At 42.7% G+C, this 24,728-nt stretch overlaps 1 protein-coding gene across 3 annotated transcripts; it reads left to right on the top strand.

Moving 5' to 3' along the window:
- Positions 1–166: 166 nt before the first annotated feature.
- LOC128894871 (adenylate cyclase type 2-like) lies at positions 167–22,364 on the top strand. 3 transcript variants are annotated; one of them, XM_054156903.1, is made up of 20 exons: positions 188–1,077; positions 11,711–11,845; positions 14,911–15,131; positions 16,923–17,079; positions 17,517–17,666; positions 17,733–17,854; positions 17,951–18,198; positions 18,316–18,668; positions 18,830–19,110; positions 19,654–19,836; positions 19,927–20,107; positions 20,253–20,336; positions 20,407–20,505; positions 20,620–20,763; positions 20,859–20,954; positions 21,037–21,160; positions 21,245–21,454; positions 21,624–21,804; positions 21,878–22,013; positions 22,194–22,364. In XM_054156903.1, the coding sequence occupies exons 1-20, from the start codon at positions 967–969 to the stop codon at positions 22,356–22,358; spliced, it is 3,381 nt and encodes a 1,126-aa protein (XP_054012878.1). In that variant the 5' UTR covers positions 188–966; the 3' UTR covers positions 22,359–22,364. The 3 variants fall into 3 exon arrangements, with proteins under 3 accessions (XP_054012880.1, XP_054012878.1, XP_054012879.1); XM_054156904.1 differs by lacking the exon at positions 188–1,077 and adding an exon at positions 5,080–5,670; XM_054156905.1 differs by lacking the exons at positions 21,624–21,804; positions 21,878–22,013; positions 22,194–22,364 and having other exon boundaries at positions 167–1,077; positions 21,232–21,412.
- The last annotated feature ends 2,364 nt before the right edge of the window (positions 22,365–24,728 follow it).

Raw genomic sequence — 24,728 nt, 5'->3', positions numbered from 1 at the left:
AACGAAACGTTGCTGTACGTCACGTATTTCGTTCCTTATAGTTATTATTAGATCGCAAGTTTCTATGCATTTCTGGCATATAACAATATAGAGGACATACACAAAATATACATAACGCCGAATATATTCTACAATTATTACAACAATATCGTTACTTCGTTAGCTATATCTAGGACATATTTCTCACGTTAGTCGACTAATACTCCTAAATGCATAAGATCCGCGGTCTAGTTATCAGCGAACCCTGACACGTATTCTCTTCGTCCATCCGCTTTCTGTAAGCCTCTAAAAAAAAAATAGCCCCAATGAAACAGGGTGTACGCTCGCTATCTCTCCATCGAGTGGAAACGGCTCAGTCCAATTACGTTCAATTTCTCTAATCCACAGCCGCGTTCGAATAACTGAAATCCACCGTTTTACTTTCAGTGGCGAAGCGGTCACCGTTTGGGCGCTGTCGCAGGAGAGAGGAATCCCCGTCTGACTCGAGTGGATCCCAGCGTCCTCGAAGCAGATAGCGCTCCTACGGAACGGGGTAATCCCCGAGGCGAAACGCGATTCACGGACAACGACACGAGCACGGCCTTTTATCTCCGACGGTCAGCGCGGCTCCGGCGCGCGCCACGAAAACGCTGAAAGCACGGAAAAGCGCGATTTCGTCGCGGAAGAGGCTCTTACTTCGCGCCAACGGCGGCAGCGAGGGGGCCAGAGGGGTACACGTCCAGAGTGGCCCATTTCCCTTATCACGATAAAACGGTGCACTAACGGTGGTGCCGCAGTGTCCGGCACGACGGAACGCGAGGTGTTCAGGGCAGAGCCTCGGTCGTGAGTCATTTTCACGTACGATCAGTTCGGTCGTGGATCGTAGTCGCGATGGATCGAACAGCCGCGAGGTCGTCGTCGTTCGCGTCGTCGTCGATCGAGTTCCTCCGATAGCTCATACCCGGATATATATCCTAACGCGGCAAAATGGACGTAGAACTGGTCACTCGGGCGTCCTTGAACTCCCTCCAGACGAGGGACGACGGCAGGATCGTCTCGCCCAACTATCTCGATGAGTGGACGTGGTCCAGCTTGAGAGTGAGTCTGTTTTACTTTTTTTTTTTTTTGTTTTGTTTTGTTTTGGGTAGAATTGGGAAACGCGTGACCACTTGCGAGATGGTAGCGGCTCCGCTATTGTTATAAGTAGACCGCGTATGTCTATGCGTTTATGGCAAATATGGGAGAATCTATACGTGCATAGAATCTATACCGTGCATAAACGCAAAACGATAAATATTCCTACCCTTAGTGTCTATCGAAAAAACTTATCCGAATGAAGGTTATGTATTCACAATGAAAAATTGATTTGAGAACGGCGAATCTGTTTGTTTAATTTAAACAAATTTCTTTGATAGACACGGAGGGTGACTGACTGTAAACTAGAAGCGATGCTTTTATTTATATTTATAAGCTACGTCGTTTATTGTATAACGGAATCCTCGTGTCTAGTACCAGAAACATTGATATTTTTAAGGTACTGCAGTTTCCTGCGAAACCCAGGCACGAGATCGTCGTGTTTACTCCATAGCGCGCGGTAAATAAGCGAAATGTTCCTAAATGGAATCACGCGGGGACGTTTCGACCGGATAAGGCGTACACACGGGCGTTTTAATCGCGAACGATAATGACTAACGCGTTAAGGAGTTTATGGAGCGACTTAAACCCGGTTAACTTGTTTACCAGTAACGAGTTTCGTTGAAAATCCAACGTCAATTGAATATTAATAGAGCCTTGGCAGTGATCGCCGAGGTGATTGTCGTTGAGTAATGGTCTCCTCGGTTCTATGGTGCGAAACGGTTTTGGAAGATTTTATATTTTATCGTCTCGGTGGCGTTAACAGCTTCGAACGACAAGAGGTTCTTCGAATAGGACCCTGAACTTTAATTATTCCAGTGTGATCGTCTTCGATGTCTATCTTGACGCTTTGGAGACTTTTCGACTCCGGCGTTCATCTATTTAGAATATCCAATTTGATGGCTGTCTAAGATTGGTATACAAAGGGTTTTCCGAAAGGAAAGAATTCTATTTTAGAATTCTATTTTCCAACGGTGGTAGGAAAAATTATATCCATACTTAAACATTTTATACAATACACGAAACCCTGTGTGTCCATATTAATATGTCTCGTTATTAACCCTCACAGAGGGAAGAAAACGAAAGGATCGTTTCGTCCTGAGGCTGCTAGTCCACTCGTCAGTAAAACCACATACCAGGCCCATATATAAGTGTAAAACGGATCGAGGACTTGTGAGAAACGCGCAAACGCGCGGTACCATCTAGCGGCGAAGATAGGAATTTCCACAACAGTATCGTTCAAACAAAACGTCGATTAAAGAAAACAAAACGCTTCAACCCCTTCGTTCACGCGTTCGCTATTATTTCCGCTTTCATCGCTGGCACCAGTAATCTTCTTAGCGCGACGATTTAAAGATTCCAGAACGACTCCGCTATCGATACGCGAACCGATTATAGCGAAGGACGTTCTCGAGATCGAGCACGTCTTTTTTTTTTCTGTTACGGTTATCGTTGAGTTTTGTTGACACAGGCGTCGACGTTACAACAAATACTCCATCCATTGTCGCGGGTAACGGCCATTCTTGTTTCTCTCTCTCTCTCTCTCTATATATATATATATATATATATATATATATATATATATATATTTACGTAATCCCCCGTCACTGCGAAAAGAAAAAAAACGCGATACAACATATCGTCGAATTAATCATAAGCGATATCTACGATCAATTTCAATTACACGAAAATCTTCACCGCGTTGCCGAGATAGCGACTTCTTGCGTGTACCGGTGCCCTCGTAGCCTTCTTTCCTGTAACATTACTCTTGTAATCTAATTATCGATCGATGTCACCTCGAAGCGCGCGAAATACCACTGAATTAACGAGGAAAAACCGTGTTTATGCCGCGATCCTAAGAAAACGTTATCGCGTACCGAAATGCCAGGCGTAGGGAGAAAAAGTCACGCAAAAAGTTGTGGGCTGAATTGTTAACGATACGGAATCGACTAAATTGTTAACGCTGGACCGATACTCTTGAAAATTTCTAATGGCGATAAATTTTCCTTACCGACTGTCGGAAACTGCGTAATCGAAGGTTACACTTTACTTTGGCGGATGAAACTTTACGCTTCCGGATCTTTTCTCGACAAAATCTACAGGATTATGTGAAAGAAACTTAAAAATTTTAGGTTAAAGTAGAGTGCAGCCTGATCGAACGTTCATCGTGGTATTTATTTTTGTAACTTCATAGAAATTCAAATATTTCGTTCGAATACGTTTCGTTTGATAACCTTTAAATATAGCCCTATTTAACCTTTCTTCAGTTCTTCGAGGAAGAGCTGACGTGGCGTTGAACGCGTTAAATTCCGACAGCTGACAGGAAAATTTTCGGAGGTATCACAGGTTTCTACTGTACACGTACGAATCGAATGATGTTGTAGCTAATTGTAAGATAAAGGGAAGCAGCGTAGTCAAGCGTCGGCTTTATTCACGCGTGTAAACGCCTCAGGTTTATTGGAACAGTGGACTCCACGTGGTGGAACCCTGTTGCTTAGACCGCCGTATAATCTATTCGGCACACGTCGTTCCGACTGTCTGTGTCGAATGAAAAAATTATACACGCGAGATCTAACCCAGATATCGTTCGACGACTTTACGGTATTCGGTATCGCAGTTACCGATCGACGGAGACCCGGCGAAAATTATCTAGATAAAAATGCCGAGCACCGAACGAAAGCTCGCTGTTCGAACTCACCGTTACTGGTCGAATATACATTGATCGTATGTACGTTGATTATCGAGGCTATATAGATACTCGTCTAAGGAATTCCATAAATAGCCACGATAAGGAGTACAGAATGTATTTCCGACGTCCACATGGTTCGGTTTCGAACGTTCATTTTCTGATCAGTCGTTGTTTCATTTTTAGGAATCTTTGCAGCGATAGATAGAAGGATTGCGTCAGTATTTATGCACACATTTCCCCAGGTACGGGATAAATTCTTCCAAAGGTCTCAGAAAATATTTTCTTGATCCGCATAGGAAGAAACAACCGATATGTCAAATATAATTGAGGATTGAGTTATCTAACTGTGGCACGCGTTATACTACTGTACTCTACATATTGTTTATTTCTAGTTACAGATAAAGAAAATGTTTTTAAACGTTTGGTTCGTTCACCAGGAAGCCAAGGTTACTCAGAGAAATCTAGTTACGTGTTCCAGAAGTAGAAACATTAAAACGACGCAGGAGGTTCCAACGTTTAACCATCTAACGAGTGCGTGACTCGTCAGTCACAATCACCGCGTCATGCATGCCTGTAAACAGTGAGTCATGCGTGCCCTACGAACCCTGCGTTATCCTACTTCCGCGTTCGCCATGATTGAGACCTTGCTCTATCTCAACACTCGTCTCTCTTAACCCAAAATGCCTCGAGGCTGTCATTTTCTCCAAGATAGAGCGCCGGTGCGCTTCTGTATCGTTCAGGTAGCGTAGATTCCTATTGTAGGCAGTGTATCGTTTCAGATAAGATCTCCTACTGCGATCGCGTGTCACTCTGTCTCTGAATCCCGGAGCGAGTCTTGTTTACAAGAAGTAGGATCCTTTCAAATCAGCTTCTTTTGCCTTTTCACTTGATTGTAAATTATAATTCTACGTATATGTATCTGTTTCAGGCTTTCTTGCCCTAGAAACGACTAGAAAACCCTTAAATTCGAAGAGCTGTGAATTATACAATCCGAGCGAGTCCTATTTACAAGAAGTGGGATCTTTTAAAATCAACCCCTGGTGTCTTCCAGGCCTCCCGCCTCTAGAAATAAATATAAAAAGCCTAGATTCGAATCGGAGGGGCTACTTGCTCGAATCCTCGAGAATACATCTCCCATATAAAACCAGAAACATCTGCAGACGATACCCGTACGACGTCCGTGGATTATCAAACGCAACGCAATTTGCCTATGATAATTGCACCCGGCGATGAGCGGCAGAGGGGGGTGTTCCGGGGAGAGAGGCGGGCGGGAGCTCCGTTCGAGATTGAAGATCAATATTCGCCGGACCGAAAGGTTCGCCGCGAGCTGCAGCGAAACGCTCGAAAACGCACGCGCGAAACGCACGCGAGGAGAGGAGGACTCGTCGGTATCGAAAGTTTCGACTTACCGTGGCGGGGGGGGGGGGGGGGCCCGGGGGGGGGGGCGGGGGGGGGGGGGGCCACCGCCGCGGCGCCTGGGTGCTTTTCTACCGTCGCAGTCCGTGGAAAGGAGACACGGCGGGCTTGGGTGGAGGCGCGGCTGCGCCGGGCGACCGTACACCTACGGTACTCTTTTTCTTTTTTTTTTTTATCGTGCAACTGCCGAGCACCATATTTCACGCCGTTCGACTCGCACGCGCCGATTTTCCGTCAGACCGCCGGTGACCGTCGGAGATTACGCGCACGTTGGACACGCGCCGCTCTGCGTACGAGGATTCTCGCGACGGTGACAGTGGCTGCCGGTTAGTTTCCGTGTACCATGGTGCCGACGACGATCGCGTGACCCCCATGGACCTGCATACCGCGGAGGAAAGACAGTCACGCGCTTCGGGCCAGGCTGGCTCGTAGAAACGAGGACACCCAGGGAGGTAGGATAACCGAGGTTTCGTTTCGAGGATAGACGGATCCGAGGGTTTCGTGTATTTGAGAGTGCGACCGGGTGGCTGGCGTGTGGCTGGCGTGTGGCTCGCAGGAGCAGTTGGTAGAATTGGGGGCACAGGAGCTAGGACACCCGGGTTCCATTTTGGAGATACTAGTCGAACCGTGGAATATCTGGTCGTGGTAGTTTCTCTGTACTTGGAGTGGGCCGGGATCGCTGCTGCGTGGCTTGCAGGAACTGTTTGTTTGTTGAGAGAATTGGGGGCACGGGAGGTAGGACACCAGGGGCTTTATTTTCACCCCGGCCAAGTAGTGAAATCTCTAGATGTACTTTGTGTATCTGCACTGATTGTGAATGGTCACTATGATGTAGTATCAAGGAGCAGTCTGTATGTTTCTTGGTAGAAGTAAGGACACAGGAGGTAGGACACCAGGGGATCCATTTTCACCCCGGCCAAGTAGTGAAATCTCTAGATGTACTTTGTGTATCTGCACTGATTGTGACTGGTCACTATGACGTAGTATCAAGGAGCAGTCTGTATGTTTCTTAGTAGAAGTAAGGACACAGGAGGTAGGACACCAGGGGATCCATTTTGACCCTAGCCAAGTAGTGAAATCTCTAGATGTACTTTGTGTACCTATACTGATTGTGACTGATCGCTATAGTGTATTCTGAAAGATCAGTAATCTATATATTTCTTAGTAAAAGGACACAGGAGGTATTACACCAAGGGCTCCATTTTGACCCCAGCCAAGTAGTAAATTCCCTGGTAATCGTCATTTTTGTACACCTACTCTGACCATGACTGATCACAATGGCGTAGCCTGAATGAACAACAATCTGACACTCCTCTACTTCTTCAAGAAACAACAGCCCCTAATTGGTCCTCTGATGTACTCATTCGATCAAGATTGAAAGCTAAGCATCGTCAACAAAGATACAGACTTCTCCAGGTGGAGTAATTTTTAAACATGCCTGTACCGTAAAGAACAATGGTATCGAATTGCTTCTCGAGATTTCTCCGCTCGAAGAAACCGTGGACGTACAACGTGGAGTAATTTTCTGTAATTGAACTAATTTATGTGATGCTTGTGCCAATGATTGTAGTCTCGTCGAGTCCGTACTCCTCCGAGGAACGTTATACCTGAGTTCATCGTTTAGCGTGGAAGGATACTCGAGGGGCCATTTTCAAATTCTCGTGAAAATAACGCTTTCTACGTTTGAACTTACGCAAACTACGTTCCACTGTTCCCTCTGTGAGGAACAACAGCCCTAAATCGAGCTTTTGTGCTCCTTCATAGAATCGGCGTCATAGAAGACAGAATAATCATACCGTTCCGGAATTACTGTTGAAATAGCGTTTTCTGTAACTGAACTTATGTCATCCGTGCGCAAATACTGGTTACGACTTGTGAGTCTATTCTCCTTTGAGAAACAATGCTCCTGATTTTCAGGTGGTGTGAAGAATATCGACACTATAGTCGAATTTAATCGAATTATTAATGCGTGTGTGGTTCGTCCCCTATTTTCAGACCCCAATAAAATTGTAGGTAAAGGTCACTCGGGGTTCTCTTTCAACATTGCGACCAAAATAGCGCGATCCCTCATAGTTCCATCATAGTCTTAACCATGTTTTGATGCCAGGTGTGCGATGATTCGATTTATACTCAAAGGACTGCCTTCGAACTCCGCTGTTCGTCAAAACTGCTCAAAACCGAGGAAACTAAGCGACCGTTAACGAAACACAACGACCTCTATCTTTATCCTTCTCTTTGTCGCCACCGATACCACGTGACTCGAGCAATCCGTCCAGCACCACGGAAGAACGAAATCGTTTCGATCGATGATTGCACCGTTTGGCAGTACCGCGCAATCAAGAAGCAAAAATGCGATATTTTCGTCTGGCATTGTTATCCGAATAGTTATCTATCGTTATCTGTTTTACTTTGTTAACAAGTCGGAATCGTTGTTCGGCATTGATTTCCTGGTTTATACTGTCTCTCCATAAACAGCGGCTTCTATTTTTAACCATTCCGTTGTTAATCGCTGACGACCGTCGGTTCTAGGGACCTGCACGGCTCCGAATCGCTTCCGAAGTATATCGAAAGTACATCGCTCGTCGAAAAGCGAACGAAATGCCAGGTAAAGAAAGCCAAGGCTACCGTCGAAAAACGTGATCGATATCCTTATCTCCGCGTCTCGTTGATCGCCTGTCAACGCGGATCGCTATTCAATGGTCTCGTTCAGCTCGAAGGGTCAATAATTCGTAGCTAGTTTCTTGAACCGTGCTATTGGTCGAAACCGGCGGCGGAATATCTCTCCCGATCTCGTTATTTGTACAGCGAATTCGCACTCGAGCGACACCGCAAACCACCGCGAGGAAATAACTATTCGGAACTGGTTTATATCGAGCTAGTCCAGCCACTTTAGATTCGATTGTGGGAATACTTTTATCGAGCTGATCTGCGCGCGCGCGCGCGAATTATACCAGTTTCTTTTTTTTTTTTTTTTCGTACCTATCCGAGTAATCGTTGCGTCATCCCGTATCTCGATATTTAACGCGGTGTTAGTCATTACTGGAAACGGGGACGAGGAAATTTTTGTACGAGGAAAGTAGCGATACGTTTCTTTCGTGTAATCAACAATTTACATATGGCATCAGGCGAAAAACCTCGAATTCCGATCGACATATCGCAGTCACGTTAGCGTTTTTGTAATTCTTTCCTTCTTCTTCTTCTTCTTCTGTTTTCTTACGTTTTTGTTTCGCGCTTCGAAGTTTCCGTTGCATGTTAGCGATTTATCACGATTTATCACCGACTCTGCACAGTTTCTGCGCGGGAACCTTTCCGTGTGTAAATAAATAGAAATACAGCCCCGAATTAAACGATAGGTTTGATGTATTCAAATAAATATTTCGTTATAAATACACGCATAAAGTTCGCTCGTGTACACATTTATAATAAAATATTTATTTGGAGATATCTGACTTGTCATTTAATTTTATGAGACTGACTGTATACAATCGACTTTCAACTCCAAAAAGAAAAAGAAACGTATCGCACCTTTCCTTTATTTTTTATTTTTTCATTTCCTTATCTTCGCTTTTGACTATAACGAATGTTACGTGGTTCGTTGAAAATGTATCCCTGCATTAATAACAGAGCGTTTAGCACGTTATTTGTAACGAGTTAGTAAAAGTATATGGAAAAGACGAGCTCGATGAAAATATTTGCATAACGTCGTGTGTATTTCAGTCTAGAGTGAGTGGACCGGAGGTGCGAATTGACAGAGGTGTCAAGTGCGACAGTGACGTGTTTAACCAGGAGGTCCTCGTGACTTTTTAGTGTTCTCGTTCGCGAGCGGAACCGTCTACGTCTCTCTCGATCTTATTCCGATTGGATGTCACGCGACCGAGCGTATTTCTGGTCGCAGTAATCGCACGATGCCATATTGAAGAGCCGTGGAAACGACGCGTTCTCCTTCGATTTCTTAACGAACGAAAGATAAACAACCTTTCGATCCATTATTATTTCCAATCGAATCAGCGATTTGAATTACACGACGAAATTAGATTCAAATCGATCCACGTCACCGCGAATCGAATTTATTCAACGACGTCGAAGGCTTCTCGATTCGAACGTAAATGTAAAAAAGACGATAACGAAAATTTGTAACGTGCGTTACTTGTTGTTATTGTCGTTGATCAATTCACGTGGAGGATGGCGAATCGGTCGAAATCGTTTACGCTCGAACCGCGAGCCTTTGGACGTCAGCGAATACATCTTATTTCCATAGAACATTGTTTTGAATTAATTTAAATGGTAAACAAGCGTTAGTGACATTTTAAATTAAACACTGATAGCGAATCGCTATATAAGCATCCCTGTTCACCGTTTGTTAGAGGAATCTTCGAAGCTGCGAAACGCTCGATCCTAAAATTATTACGAATTTCATTGCTCGAAATTTTGAATCAAAATATTTGGTTGGATTTAAGAAAATGGGGTTAGCTGACGGTTACAATGGTGGCCGTCTTGACATTTAAATCTTGAAATGGTTCGATCTATTGTTTGAAAATCTGGAAATCTACTGTCTGAGTAGGTTTCGGGTAGTTTTTGGTAGGAATATTGAATACTGTTAATGTATATATGGTCTACACGGAAATACTGTCTGAGAAGGTTTGGGGTAGTTCTTGAAAGGAATATTGAATACTATTAATTTATATATGGTCTACACGGAAATACTGTTTGAGAAGGTTTGAGGAACTTTTTGGTGGGGGGGGGGGGCAATATTGACTACCGTTAATGTACCTACTGTCTGAGAAAGTTTGAGGTACTTTTTGGCCGGAATATTGACTACCGTTAATGTAACTACTGTCTGAGAAGGTTTGAGGTACTTTTTGGCGGGAATATTGAATACTGTTAATGTATGTACTGTCTACACGGAAATATTGTCTGAGAAGGTTTGGGGAATTTTTTGGTAGGGGCGACAATATTGAGTACCGTTAATGTACATACTGTCTGAGTATGTTTGGAATAGTTTTCGGTGTTTCGACAAACTTCATTTTCTTAAACTCAACCAAATATTGAAATGGTCAACAAGCATTGATACCATTTGAAATATAAAATCAAAATTATTGCCTCGATCCTAAAATTATCGCGAGCCATCTTATCATTCCAAAAATAAAAATAATCACATGATGGAAACATCAAGCTCTACATCGTACTCCGAGAGGTATTAAAAAATCGTCCGATAATAGCGAATCCAGCAAATGGCCTCATAGGTTAACGCGATAAAAGAAAAAAAAAAAAAAAGAACCAATGCACGACAATTTCTCCAACCCGAACAAACGTGCGAAAAGAACACGAGCCAAACGTGGTACACGCTAGAAGCAAAGAACGCCTCGAAAGCTCGACTTTATTTTTTTCGCGATTTCCATTCACCGTTCGGAACAATGCCGGCCGAGCTTTCTCTAAATCAATAATCGCAACGTTTCGAAGCGGCGCGCGTTTGTTTTTCCACTCTTATCACGCCGATTATAAGTACACGCCAGGTATTATTTTAGGCGAACGATCGACAGTGATGGAGCACTCGCGTCCACTCGATGATTCAGTTCGCAAATATGTACAAAGCTATTTTCACGTGCGCGCGTTTAAAAGGACCTAACCGTTTCGCCCTCGATTCGATATATCGCCCATCGTTTTCCGTTGTTTTAATAAATCTTTTTTCTTTTCATTTTTTCGAGCGACTCGTTATCGGCATAAATTCGACGGATCCGCGATCTCGTTTGTACGCTAACGAAACGTTCGCTTGCCACATCATGCGTTAAATTTAAATGATCTTCGAGTGAAAGTCGCGCGAACGGATTACCAAATGTTCGTCGCGCTGCTACCGGCATACGATATCGATCGCGATCGATATTTTCGCGTCGACCGAAAATTCTTTTACTTCTTTTTTTTTTTATTTTTAAATTTAGTAGGAAATTTAGTAGGTAGGTAGGTTCTTTTTATGCGACACTCGTTAATTATGTAAGGGTCTGAGATTTTAACAAATTTCTTAGATAGGAGTGGGGGATCAAAGCCGTTCCTATGTAATATTTTTGCTACATGCTTTAGCGTAACCGAATTTTCTTCTAACGAAATTTGACTATTCATATAGGGAATTTTTTTCTAACGAAATTTGACTATTCATATAGGGAATATTTTTCTAACGGAATTTGACTATTCGTATAGGGAATATTTTTCTAACGGAATTTGACTATTCATATAGGGAATTTTTTTCTAACGAAATTTGACTATTCGTATAGGGAATATTTTTCTAACGAAATTTGACTATTCATATAGGGAATATTTTTCTAACGAAATTTGACTATTCATATAGGGAATATTTTTCTAACGAAATTTGACTATATTCATATAGTCGAAGGCTCGACATCGAAAGTGCCGTCACGGTTATCGTTGTTAACATTTCTAGAAAGTTCAAACATCGGTCACACGTCGAATACATAACCTCACGTGGGCTTTCACTTTCAGAAACAGTTCAAATACAAGAGCCTAGAGAAGCTGTTCACGGTCTACCAGAGGAGGGTCCAGTATGGTTATCTGTCGCTCTTCGTCCTGCTGCAACTGGCGCTCGGCACCACGTATTGTTTGATCTTGGTAACAATGGTGAGCGAAACTAGATTCCTAGATGGCGTTACTTCGCCGAAACTAACGAATAGAAAGCAGAGACGGGCGAATTTTCTACCCGTCCGCGAGTTTCCAATTACTCGCTAAAGGTAAACACGTGACTCGTTATTTACCGAGTTGTATTTTTAACGTTTTCCAAGAGGGTCTCTACAATTTTATTTCTTAACGAATTTAATATATTCTGTATACGTATAACACAAGGAAAACTCACGGATGAGAAAACGTAATATATTGAATGAAAACTTATACGCTAACGGTTACATAGAAATATGAAAATATGTATAAACGTGAAAAGTACATGGTGCTGGTTGGTTAATACGTTTTATTGGCTTACAACTAAAATGTATACAGCCTTGTTATCTTATTGCTAGTCATCCTTATCGTATACATCTACAACTAACGTCCATTTGAACTATTGCAGATTCCTTATTTTGGATATAACTCTCTTACTTACTATTACTGTCGATAAATTTATATAAAAAATATTTCACTGTTCGTCCTATATTCTAGTTATACATTTGTATACATGGTGTTTTACACCATACTGCTACAGCGCCACATAGGGAGGCATGCAGGAACTACTTTATATCCTGTAAACCGTATAAATTTCCACGATATATTATCTAATTTCCTTTCATTAAAAAATAAATTTTAAAGCTTCCTCCGGGAAACCCTTTACCAATTAAATTATATCAATCAACAATTCTCCGAATAATCGCAAATAAATCGTGTGTGAACTCTTCATTCGTCGCGTATATTTTAAGTAAAATTTGGACGAAAGTTTACGTAACTCCTCTCTGCTTTCTCTAATTTATAATCGCGCGCAGGCTTGTCTAATGTTTCGCGCCTAATGTTGTCTAATATTTTATCGGTATGTAAGAATTCTACTTGTTTTCGCGTCGCGGAATTTGTCAACAGAAATAAATGTAATTATTATTTACGCGTACTCGACGATTTTCGAAAGTCCAACTGTCGTCGAACTTCAAATATTGGAACGCTATTAAACGGCGTTACGTGGACGCGGCGATCATGCGACGTGGATCGACTAATTTTTAGAAAATACACACTCGAAATGCGCTCGCGGCCTGTTAATTTCTAAAGATCAGTTTATCTAGTTAACTTTGTATGGTTAGCATGTAGCGCATGCACATAAATTAAGTAACGAGTATGTACATAAATTATGCCCGCATTAAGGACTCCGAGATAAATATATATCGGTCACCATTTCACAAATTGGTACGTACAGTGTGTCGAAGATACAATAATTCATTAACAAACGGTTTATTTTTATTATTAAACTGTCCTATTTCCAAAATAACATTTGTAAATAACATTTGTAAATGACATTTGTATTTCAATATATTAATGATTTTAGATTCCCGTTGAATATTTCCCAGTCGAAGAGTGCTCGAATTTGGATTAGAAGATCCAACCGCACTCCGAGCTGAGCAACTTTTATTATTTTTAATAATAAAAGCCTGTTTGTTTCCCGAAACGAAATATTTTCCCCGAATGGCTCGCTTCCTGTGACCTTGGATACGTAGAGTTGACCTCGTAGGTTGTCGTACCAAAGTAAATAAGAAAATAAGAAAATAAGAAAGTATGCCTTTAAGAAGAGTGAACGAACGACCTCGAAACGTCCTTGGCGCCCCTGGAACCAAAAAAACATCGGCGAACTATGTTCTTCGTGTAAACCAAACAACTTCTGCCTGAAATATTTTTTCTTCTATCTTTAAAAATAGACTAATTAACCAGGTGACCTGTTTCAGATGCCCCGCCCTGTGCATTGCTCCACTTAAGTTTTCATTATTGCGACGCTTTAATTACATAAACAACAATAACTTAGACGCGTTACACAACCGCCCGGGACGCGTCTTTCCATGTTTGCGCGTCACGTGTCCAATTTTCCTTAAATCGATAATTTCCCATTGGGAAGGAGTGCCCGGTCGTCACGCTGCAATCACCGTACGCTACACGGTGTTTAAAAAATAAAAATCTCACTCTCTGTTGTACGCAATGGACCCACTGTTTATAATACTGTGTATATTTCTTCAGTGCGTGGAAGCTGTTACTATACTTTATTTTATTTAACCAGTCAGCTGTGTTTGACGACTATGCAGTCGTCATGGCGTATATCGTGAAGAAATTACATTTTGTGTAATGATGACTATATTCGTCTATACAGGGTGTTCCAAAAATGTTGTAACACCTTGAAAGGAGTGGTTCGGGAGGTGATTTGAAACAACTTTTTCCTTAGCGAAAATGTTGTCCGAGGCTTCGTTGAGGAGATATCAACGAAAAACCACCGACCAATCACAGCGCGCGGTCGGCGGCGAGAGGCTGGCTCGAGCCACGACGCCCCGCCCAGCCATCGGGCCAGCCTCTCCCGACTGAGCGCGCGCTACTCGGGCGCTGCGATTGGTCGGTGCTTTTTCGTTAATAATTCAAAAACGAAGCATCATACGACATTTTTGCAAAGGAAATTTTGAATTGCCTCGACATATACTCAAGCTCCCACGTGTTCATCTGAAAGAACTCTCTGTACATTGTTCGGAAAATATAATAATGTAATAATGTAATGTAATGTAAACTTTTACTCTCAACCCTGTATCTACTAGAGGATCTTATTCTTCGTAGCGATTGTTTCGCGAAACCCTCTAGTGAATATTCTAGCATCCTTCCATGATCGCCCGCACGTTGACGAGCAAAAATATAAACACGTAACGCTAATCTCCTAACGAAGCGATAGCGCTGCGAATTCCTTGAGCTCAATAACAAAAGAAAGGTAATTCAAATTACCCGACGACCGAGAACTACATTTCTTTTCCATTTCCAAATTCAAACAAACGCATTCTCAATAAGTATCGATCTAATGGATACATTTTCAACGTCAGATAAGTGTGTTTAATACCAGTAATTTGTACGATTACGGTAGAAATGGGTACAAACGAAACGAAATTCATTTGGAAAAATGATTTATAATCGACGCTTCTACTGGTAGATTCTAGATCGTTCATAATTAAAACTGAATTTTTGACCAACAGGTCAGCATCGAGAACTGCGTGCCGGACGTGGTCGTCTACAGCGTGGGAAGCGCGCTGCTGTGTCCCGTGATAGCGCTCTCCTTCCGGTCGAAGATCATCGCGAAGAACACCTACATGCCCGTCATGCTGTCCTGCCTGATCGTGGTGTTGCTGGTGACCGGCGACCTGGCCGTCCCGTTGTACTACACCCTCACGTACACCGAGAACATACCACCGATAAGGTAACGGCGATAACGCGAGGAACTGCCCCCGCTTCTCGTCCCAAGGCCGCCAATTTAATTATCGCCGACCTCAGCTGGGTTTTTTCCCCCAGTTTCAGTCTCGTGGGTCGTTTCCTCGAAACAAACTGTTACGAAACATCCTCGACCAGCTTATCGATGTTAATCTAACGATGTTAATCCTAGTTGTGGTTCCTTTGCAACAATTAACGTTGGGTAGAGACGTAACTCTACACGTAGAGCTCGATAGCGGGATTTAGAGCCTTTGTAACCTCTGAAGTTCGAGGACCTCTGAGCAATGTTATCTCTAGCGCTATTATTGTAACGTTCGGGCCCCGCTTAGGCCTGGTATAGTTATATCTAAGCAACCTTCTGCAATAATTAATGTTAAGTTCCATATGTAGCACTCGTGAGTGGACTTTAAAGTCTCTGTGACCTCTAAAGTTCAAGGACCACTGAATAATATTATCTCTAACGCTATCATTGTAACGTATAGGCACCTCTACGGCGTCATTTTACGATTCTGAGCGAGCTCCTACAACGATTAATGTCAAGTTCCACGCGTAGAGCACAAAAGTGTAAATTTGAAGCCTCTGTAACCTCTAAAATTCGAGGACCACCGAACAATATTATCTGTAAAGCTATTATTGCAACGTTCAGGCCCCTCTTTCGCTATAGTTATACCTAACCAAGCTTCTGCGATAACTAATGTTAAGTTCCATATGTGACACTCTAAAGTTTAATTTTAAAGTCTCTGTAATCTCTAAAGTTCAAGGACCACCGAACAATATCATCTGTCGCGCTATTATTCTAACGTCCACGCCTCTCTTCGTTCTACAAATTATTCGAGCATCCGTTCTCGAAGACTTGCTCGCAACTCCAGCAACTCCGAACTCCGGCAGAGGTTTAATTCCAAGGACTCCGCGACAGTCCCACAAGACACTTCCTGTTTTCCGTTGGCTCGTGTTACCTGCGTTGTAAACCGTATCCCTTCCGGGCCCGATGACGCAGATAAGGAAGCCACCGTAAATTGTTATCTCTCGTTATTCCGACCACGGCACGTTAACATTGTACAGGCGAGCAGTTTTCGCGTGTATCCGACGGCTATGACGCCATTGGCCTTTCAGCGGGATACGGTACTTTGTGTGCCTTCGGTAAATTCGAAATCATTTTTTGAACCAATAGACCCGCAGACATGAAAGATTTTACGATGTATGTAAAACAGCTCGATATATCTAAATATATACGTTAGCCAGAGGTTCTCAAGCTTTGCTTCGCAAATAATCGTCCTCGGGCGAACGTTTACGCACGGCTACTTTTAATTTGTTTACGTTCGAAGAAAAGTTACAAGATCCCGCCGTCGTTATTGTTTCCTGTGCTTTTCGCGACGGGAATACAACATCTTCATTCATGCTTCCGTTCGAGTTCCGAGCGCTCATAAAAATTGTACCGTAAATCGTCCGAAACGTCTTCGCTTAACGACCACTTAAATTCTCACTTCCTCGTCGCGATATATTTCGTTCTACGGTGTAAACTCTATTTCTAATCCAACGAGTAACGAACGTTTATCTTTAAGTCCTTAAATATTTTTACCCGGATAAGAATTTTACCTATCCTTACTCTCTCGTCAACGTCGAAGCTGGGAAACGTGATTCCCCGCGCGCCAGAGGCGTGTAATTTTTATTATTAGATCCCATCCGGCTAATTGCGAGCACGTACCACCTTTTCTACCAGCGAACGACGCCGTAGCCATGAACTTCCCGCTCCGTACGTGTAACTGCGTTTCTTTTTTAGACCTGCATACGCAACGCACGCGCTCCTGGCTTGTTACGTCTTCCTACCACTCACGGAAAATCTGCACGCTTTCATACTGGGGATCACGGCTACCATGTGCTACCTGGTCACTCTCTCGTTGATCACTTACAGGAACGCGACTGATTTCGCCACCAAGGTAAACGAGAGTACATGTCGTCCAGTTCATGCGGGACTGGTGACGCTTAAACGAAGAAACAGCGCTGTTCGATATTATTAAAGGATCTTTAAAATTGTCACGGCGGAACCTCGATTACTCCAACGAGAAATGAAAGTTTCTGCGATAGTAGAGAATTAGTAATAGAATCGTGATAGGACGCCACGATCTTCGTGGTTCATGTGGTACTGCACTGCGTTGCAGAAAGCGTTTTGTTTTTAATGGTAGCCGAAAGCGTAGTATTGAGCGTATTGCGGCGACCCTTGTAACATTAATATCGAACTAATTCTTCTACAATTATAACGATACACAAATTTCACTTTGTCCAATACGTAAAATCGACGTGATCTTCTAATCGTTTCGACCAGCGTAATTGCTTCCAATTGAACGTCGTTGTATTTCAATCTCCGCTTCCACAGATTATCACGGACACGATTTACTTTGTTTGCGTGAACGGCCTAGGATTGTACTTCAGATTCATGAATGAGGTTTTCATCAGGCGCACCTTCCTCGATCGCAGGAAGTGCGTGGAATCAACCCTGCGGCTTACTTATGAAAAGGATCAGGAGGTGTGTATCGTATATTATTTTCACGATGAAGTTGAATGTTGCTACACGATCTTAAAAAATCCTTAGGAACAACTCACGCGGAGCATACTTCCTCAACACATAGCTGCGAAGATCAAGAAGGACTTTAGGGATATTTTCAAGTTCATAGAGGAACACAAGACGCCACCGCCTAAAGGACGAACTCATAGGTACGAGTCCTTTCCAACGATTGCCGTACTTTAAGTCATTTATGAATTATTATATTTAAAAAATAGCAAAATTGTAATTGATCGTTCGGCTTGCAGTGACCTGTGCGTCGAGACGCACAACAACGTGAGCATTTTGTACGCAGACGTGGTGAATTTTTCTGGGCTGACCGTGGCACTTCCGGTGCGGAAATTGGTGGAAACATTGAACGAGCTGTTCGGAAGCTTCGACGAGGCGTCGGAGAGGCACAACGTCCTGCGAATTAAATTCCTCGGCGATTGCTATTACTGCGTTAGCGGAGTACCGACTCCAAACTCTCAGCATGCGAAGAGCTGCGTGGATCTAGGTACTTTGCCACTATCTCTGAGTAATTCCACGTCGAGTCGATCGCTTTTGAGCTTTAACAGTAATCCTTTCTTGGATTTTCCGTGGAATACGCATAAACTGATACGTGCTCTTGCAGGACTCGATATGATAAAAATCATCAAAGAAGTGAGAGAAAGGCTGCGCCGCGAGTGCGGAGTAGATGTTAACATGAGGATTGGCGTTCATTCTGGAAACATAATATCGGGGATCCTGGGCGCCAACAAGTGGCAGTACGACGTATGGTCGCGCGACGTTGTGATAGCCAATAAAATGGAGCAGACGGGCAAACCGGGCAAAGTGCACATCACCCAGCAGACGTTGGATCTCGTGGACGCCAGAGAATACAACTGCGTTCCCGTAAAGTCCTTGAACGACGAGATTTTGAAGAAGTACGACATCCGCAGCTACCTGATCACGCCTCCTGTATCCGACGACGAGCTGACCACGCAGGTGCGTATTTCCCAGTGGCGTAGGAAGCCAGAGGCATTAACGAAGAATGAGTAGCCGTTGAACAGAGTACGAGGAGTTCCTACGCCACTGATTCATTCTCAACCTTTCGAACGAACTTCCGTTGAGCGTTTCGCATCGTTGACAGGCGAACCTTGTTGCAGAACAGCGAGAACACCTTGACGGTCATGACTCCGGACTCCCCTCCGGTGGCTAACAGGCATTACGTGAAATTTTACAACGTCAGGTCCACCAGTGTCACGTCCAACAGGAACAGCAGACGTCTGACGGGTACCGTGAATAATCACGTCGACGTATTAGCCAGCACCTACAGACGGCGGACTCACTTCATGGACGCCTGCTTGAGGGACTATCATTTGATGCTGAAAGCCGCGGATGCGGAGATGGAGAATGCTATTAAGCACATGCCTCTCGCCAAGTGGGAGTAAGATGTCTACGATATATCGCGACCCACACTCGTACACTAGAATTCCTAAATAGAATAGTCCTAGAATATCTAAATGTATATATATATATATACATAGATAAAGATCTTCCAAGAAAGGGAACGACTGGCTACCCTCCAGCGACAAACGTGGGGGAATCCCTACAGAACGGTAGTTTAGATAAAGTTGCTATTTTTTCTTATCAGAAAATCCGAAGATTAGCGGTAATAGAGTCGGAGAACTGATAACAAAGAACAGTGACGCGGTACCAAAGTGCAAATTGACTCTCGAGTTAAAATAACTTCAACATGTCACGGATAAGAAGAGGTGGCAATTCTAGTCATAGCTATAACAAACATTATATAATAATATATTGGTTCGTCCAAAAAGTTCCTGCCTTAAAAAAAATTCAAAGGCACATTTGAATTTTGATTTACAAAGCATTTCAATATATTCAGTTCTGTACCTCCTAATAATAATCGGTCTAAACTAATGACCTAATCCAGACATAATCGCTATAACTGTGATATTTTCTTTTTCAGGCAATGGTTCAAATGGGAACACATAAACCCGTTGTTGTTAACGTTTAAGCCTTGGAACTGGGAATGGGAGATACCATTTCTGAAGGAGCCCGACCCGCTCTTCAAATTTTACATCAGCTCCGCTGCGTTCGTTCTGATTTTTATGGGACTCATTTTCTTGGTACCTACGCTTTCTTTTTCCGAGTATGTTCCCTTCGTTCGAATGTCTGGTTCTAGTAACGCAATAGCGATTACAGAAGCGTAGAAGCCGTACGACGATCGATTTGCTTTCAGATGGCACGCGAGCACGGCGGTCAGTTATTCGGTGACCATGTTGTTCCTAATCGCTCTGCTCCCGATAGCTTGGATGCATTTCGCGTGGAACCGATACAAGGACCCGCACGACGAGCACGAGGGACAAGTCCCGCATCCTCGTAACAAGTTGTTGTGCTTTCTGTATCAGAGCAGCCTGAAGGTCAGCGTTACTATATCTTTCGTGTAATTACACACGCAATCGCTTAAGGGATCGCACCGCTTTTTCAAGAATTTTTATTACAGCAACAACAAAGGAAAGACCAAAGTGGCGTAACCCCTTAATATATTTTCAAATCGTATTTTAGGTTGTTTGGAGCACGTATCTCAGGACCATCCTCTACTTTGTAATAACGACGATGTTAGCAGCGTGCGCTATGTTTGATATGATCGTAAGTGAACATCCCTAAAGACGGTCTTGCGAGAATAGAATTTTTCTTATATTAACGTTGGACTTTCCAGTTCGAATGCAAGAACGTGGACGACCTTTCAACCAACAACGTAACGTCCAGTATAGCCGAGCCCGGTGCATCCGATCTCGAATGCATAGCTACACCCTGGGTAAGACTGTTTAGTAGGTACTCGTACGCCGTAGGCCTCCCTTTAGCCGAATCTCGCATACTACAGAAGAACGTTCTCCGATACCGTGCAATGATTGTTTCTTTCGTTTTTTAGCAAATGACGCAAACTTGTTCCTTGGCAATCCTAACGAGCTTTTTGTTTCTGAGAATCCATTACATCTTAAAGCTAGTAATAGGCGTCGCGATAGTGGGATTTTATTCCGGGAATGTTTGGATACACCGTTCGAATTTGTTTCAGGTAACTCTCGACAACCTGTAGTAAACTCGTTGATTTCTTAATTGTACGTTAGTCAGTATCGTTGCCTTCTTTATTTGCTACTTTGTTTTCCACAGTCGGGTGACAGGTGGAATCCGCACTTAGAACCGAGACTGGCGCACATTTTAAGCGTAGTTTTCCTTACATTTTCTTTGCATCTCATTGACCGTCAGGTGAGCTTTCGTTAATTTGGAAATCGCCGCGATTCCGATGTTACGAGATCTGTGCATATGTTAAATTCTGCGATTTATCCAGGCGGAGTACATGAGCAGATTGGACTATCTATGGAAACGTCAGTTAACGAAGGAGCAGGACGAAGCGTACCACACGAGGAACGCCAACAAACTTCTCTTACGCAACATCTTGCCGGAGCACGTTGGTACGTTTATCTTTAGTCGACCCTCGAATGCTATCGCTGCTCATTTTCGACATAATTAAATATCATTTAAGTCTGTTTTCGCAGCGGAGTTCTACTTGAACATGAATAGAACAGAGGAGAACGAGCCCTATCACGAGGCCCACAACAACGTGGCTGTCATGTTTGCCTCGCTGATGGATCTGTGCATCGACGAGAGCGATATTCTGGCAGACCTGAACGAGATCATCTGCGAATTCGATAAACTGTTATTCGAGTCGCACTTTGTTTGTCGAATCGAAAAGATCAAAATTGCTGGTGAGCGACTGAACAAAGAAAACGTTAGACTAGTATCGATGACGGTGCTTTTTAACCCTTTGTGGTCCAGATTTTCTGATTTTAGTGTTGTTGATCGCTTTCATCGATTCTTGTCCTTCCCGAATTCTTTCTGAGAACGAGCCGATGATAGCGTCGCGATTATTTTCAGGCACCACGTATATGGCAGCTTGCGGATTGGAAGCCAGTCGACGCGATTCGATGCACAGCATGGAAAGCGAAGAAGACTTCAACGACAACATAGTGAAAGTGATGGCTCAGTTCGCAGCTGAGATGTTGGAAGTCCTGGACAAGTTGAACGCGAGATCGTTCTATTCGTCGAAACCCTACAGGTACGTATAACTGCGTGCATTATCTTCGGAACCATGAAGTACTCGTAAGAATGAGGTAAATAATATTTTGTAGATTGAGAATTGGAATATCACATGGAGAGGTGACAGCGGGTGTAGTAGGCGCTCAAAAACCATTGTACGATATTTGGGGTGACGCTGTGAACATGGCGTCGAGGATGGACACTACCGGTGTTCCTGGGAAGATACAGGTTCGGCTTACATACATGTTCTTATTCGTTGGGCACGGAATTGGTCGTAAAGCGGTCGACTATGGGATCCGAGGGTTGTGGGTTCGAATCTCCGTGGCTTGTTTTTCGTTTAGACTCCTACAAATGGGATTTATTATTTTCTTTGAATCGTTTTGCTCTAGCCGGATGATATCTTTACAGGTTACAGAGGAAACCGCGGCTGTGCTCGAACAGCAGGGTGTCAGGTGCCACCTGCGAGGATCCACGTACGTGAAACCGAAAGGATTCGTGACGACGTACTTCGTGGGAATCGACGAGAACCGGAAACTTCAGCGAACGGATTCCATCGAAGAGACCTATCTGTGATCAAAACTTTAAAATGATTTTGAACGTGATGAATCTACCTCGGTCATGGTGACCGCATTTCGATCGAATCACCGTGTGAAAAGTGAGACGTTAAGTATCTAGGTGAACGCAGAAAGACAGAAGAATAAAAAATAAAAAAAAAAAACCAAAGAAAATTCGAAAGACCAAAGAACCGAGAAGAAACGCAGTCGTGGACTGTAATTCTGTATGGAATACCTCAAAACAAAAAAGAGAAACTTATTTAAGCCGTAGTCGAGTTTGCGATTGCACCGTCAGCGATCTCGATCGCAGGTCCAGTGATACGCAACGTTGTTGCGAAACGGAGAAAAGAATTTTAAATAGCGTCTTTCTACGAGGAAACCGAGAATGATTTTATATGACCAGTACACGTTTAAGAACGGCTTTATACGTAACACTGTACGCCGATGATATCTTGCACCGGCGTTTGCCAGTTTGTAAAAATGATCGGTTTTTAAGGAGACGATGGTATCTACGTGGAAGGTCAATATTAATCATTATCCGGATATCATTTAATTCGTGTAGTTAGAACGTTTGTATTGTACATAAACGAACAAGTTTTTCAACGGTTACACTTGGAAAACGCTGTCCTAAACGATGCACAACCCAGTTGAAAGTACGATGTAATAATCAGTGATAAAAAGCGCGTAGGATGCGAGGCTCGGGAAAAAAAGATTCGTCGATAGTAAACCTCTCGTACTATTTGAATTTTTCAGTCTTTCCCCAATAAAATATTTGAAAATTGAGATAAAAAAATGCACATGCAAAAATGTGAAAATTTACTTTGCCTGAATTTCGAGTAATCGAATATCTCGAATAGGTCTACCTGCATCGGTCGATTCTTTTCCTCCCTACACTCGCGAGAATCATTTTCTGCAAACGACAATTTGATACTTACAAGACAAGTTCGGAGATTGCTACACTCCAAAGAAATTTGGAATTTTGTAGAAACGAAGTACATTTCTTCTAAAATCTGTTATCACAACGTAGCGAAACCGTTTTTAGTTTCAATAGAAAATAGCGATGCGATTAGGTTCACGCGTACTTTGTTTCTCCAAAGCTATAGGCTTTTTAGATTGTATCATTTGACGAACTTGCCTTGTTAGTGATTCGAGTGATAATCAAAACAGATATAAACCTACTTTATTCGTGTCATACGTGAACGATAATGACGTTTTTTCAACTGTATGTTAAATGTACGATATATCGTGTCTGGTAAACAAAAAAAAAAGTAGCTAGTTTGAGATATTTATTGACGTAGGTTCTTCCAGGGTCACGATAAGTGGCGAACGTTTTCTAATCTATCCACGATGTTTACGTTTGTTATAAAGTCACAAAATCTTGTGACTAATGGTGCTCCTAAAATTCAGAACTCAACCTTGAAACACCTGGATGACTTTAACACTTTATCTACCAAGACACTATTTATGAACCTGTTAACTGTGCCGTTGGTCATCTACTTACCAATGCTCAATTTGAGAAAACGGAAGGTTTTGATATACCTAGCAACAGTAACCTTTTGTACAGTCATTTTGTTATAAAATGTTCAAACAGAATTTCCATCGTATTAAATAATGTAACTTTCGAATATACATTTCATATTTTCAACTTTGGTGGGCTTTGAATGGGGAACCTATTTCTAAATAGGGCGATAGTTGAAGTGTTGAGCTTCCTTTCGTAAACGTCGAAGACAAATTTTCATTCGAATACGTTCATCTAGGATACTACTTCATTTAATGTATACAGGGTGTCCCAAAAATGTTGTAACACTTTGAAAGGGGTGGTTCGGGAGGTGATTTGAAACAACTTTTTCCTTAGCGAAAATGTTGTCCGAGGCTTCGTTGAGGAGATATTAAGAGAAAACTAAGGAAAAAGTTGTTTCAAATCACCTCCCGAACCACCCCTTTCAAGGTGTTACAATATTTTTGGGACACCCTGTACACATTCTTTTCCATGGCGTCGCTATGTTTTTATAGCTCTTAATTACGAAAGTAGAGTGAAATTTCTGAATGTCGCTTCATATTTCAGCGATACGAAAGTTTCTGCTGCTTGAATTGAAACATTCATCACAGTCGTGATTCGTGTATCTTTTAACTTTAACACGTTGCGGTTTAGATCGATTTCAATAAAACTGTAAAGGTTAAAATGAAAAAGACGTCGCACATGTCCACTACATCCTGTAAATTTTAAACGCTGAGAGAGAGAGAGAGAGAGAGAGAGAGAGAGGGTGTGCATGTATGTTTGAGAGAAAGAGAAATTGGTGTTCAATGGATAAGTTAAAATAATTCTCCCCACGTGATAACAATGCACTTTTAGAGATAATTCAGCCCACGCCCAGAGTCATTATGTTCT

Source organism: Hylaeus anthracinus, unplaced genomic scaffold, assembly GCF_026225885.1.
Source record: "Hylaeus anthracinus isolate JK02 unplaced genomic scaffold, UHH_iyHylAnth1.0_haploid 4, whole genome shotgun sequence".
Lineage (NCBI taxonomy): Eukaryota > Metazoa > Arthropoda > Insecta > Hymenoptera > Colletidae > Hylaeus > Hylaeus anthracinus.
The sequence above is the reverse complement of the archived record's forward strand: the minus strand, read 5'-3'. Positions and strand labels throughout refer to the sequence as shown.

Bases quoted from the DNA above. Each gene is read 5' to 3' on its own strand.
- LOC128894871 (XM_054156903.1), top strand. From the start codon at position 967: ATGGACGTAGAACTGGTCACTCGGGCGTCCTTGAACTCCCTCCAGACG. The intron at 1,078-11,710 runs GTGAGTCTGTTT...TTTCACTTTCAG, and splicing joins GGACGTGGTCCAGCTTGAGA to AAACAGTTCAAATACAAGAG. The intron at 19,111-19,653 runs GTAAGATGTCTA...TTTCTTTTTCAG, and splicing joins ATGCCTCTCGCCAAGTGGGA to GCAATGGTTCAAATGGGAAC.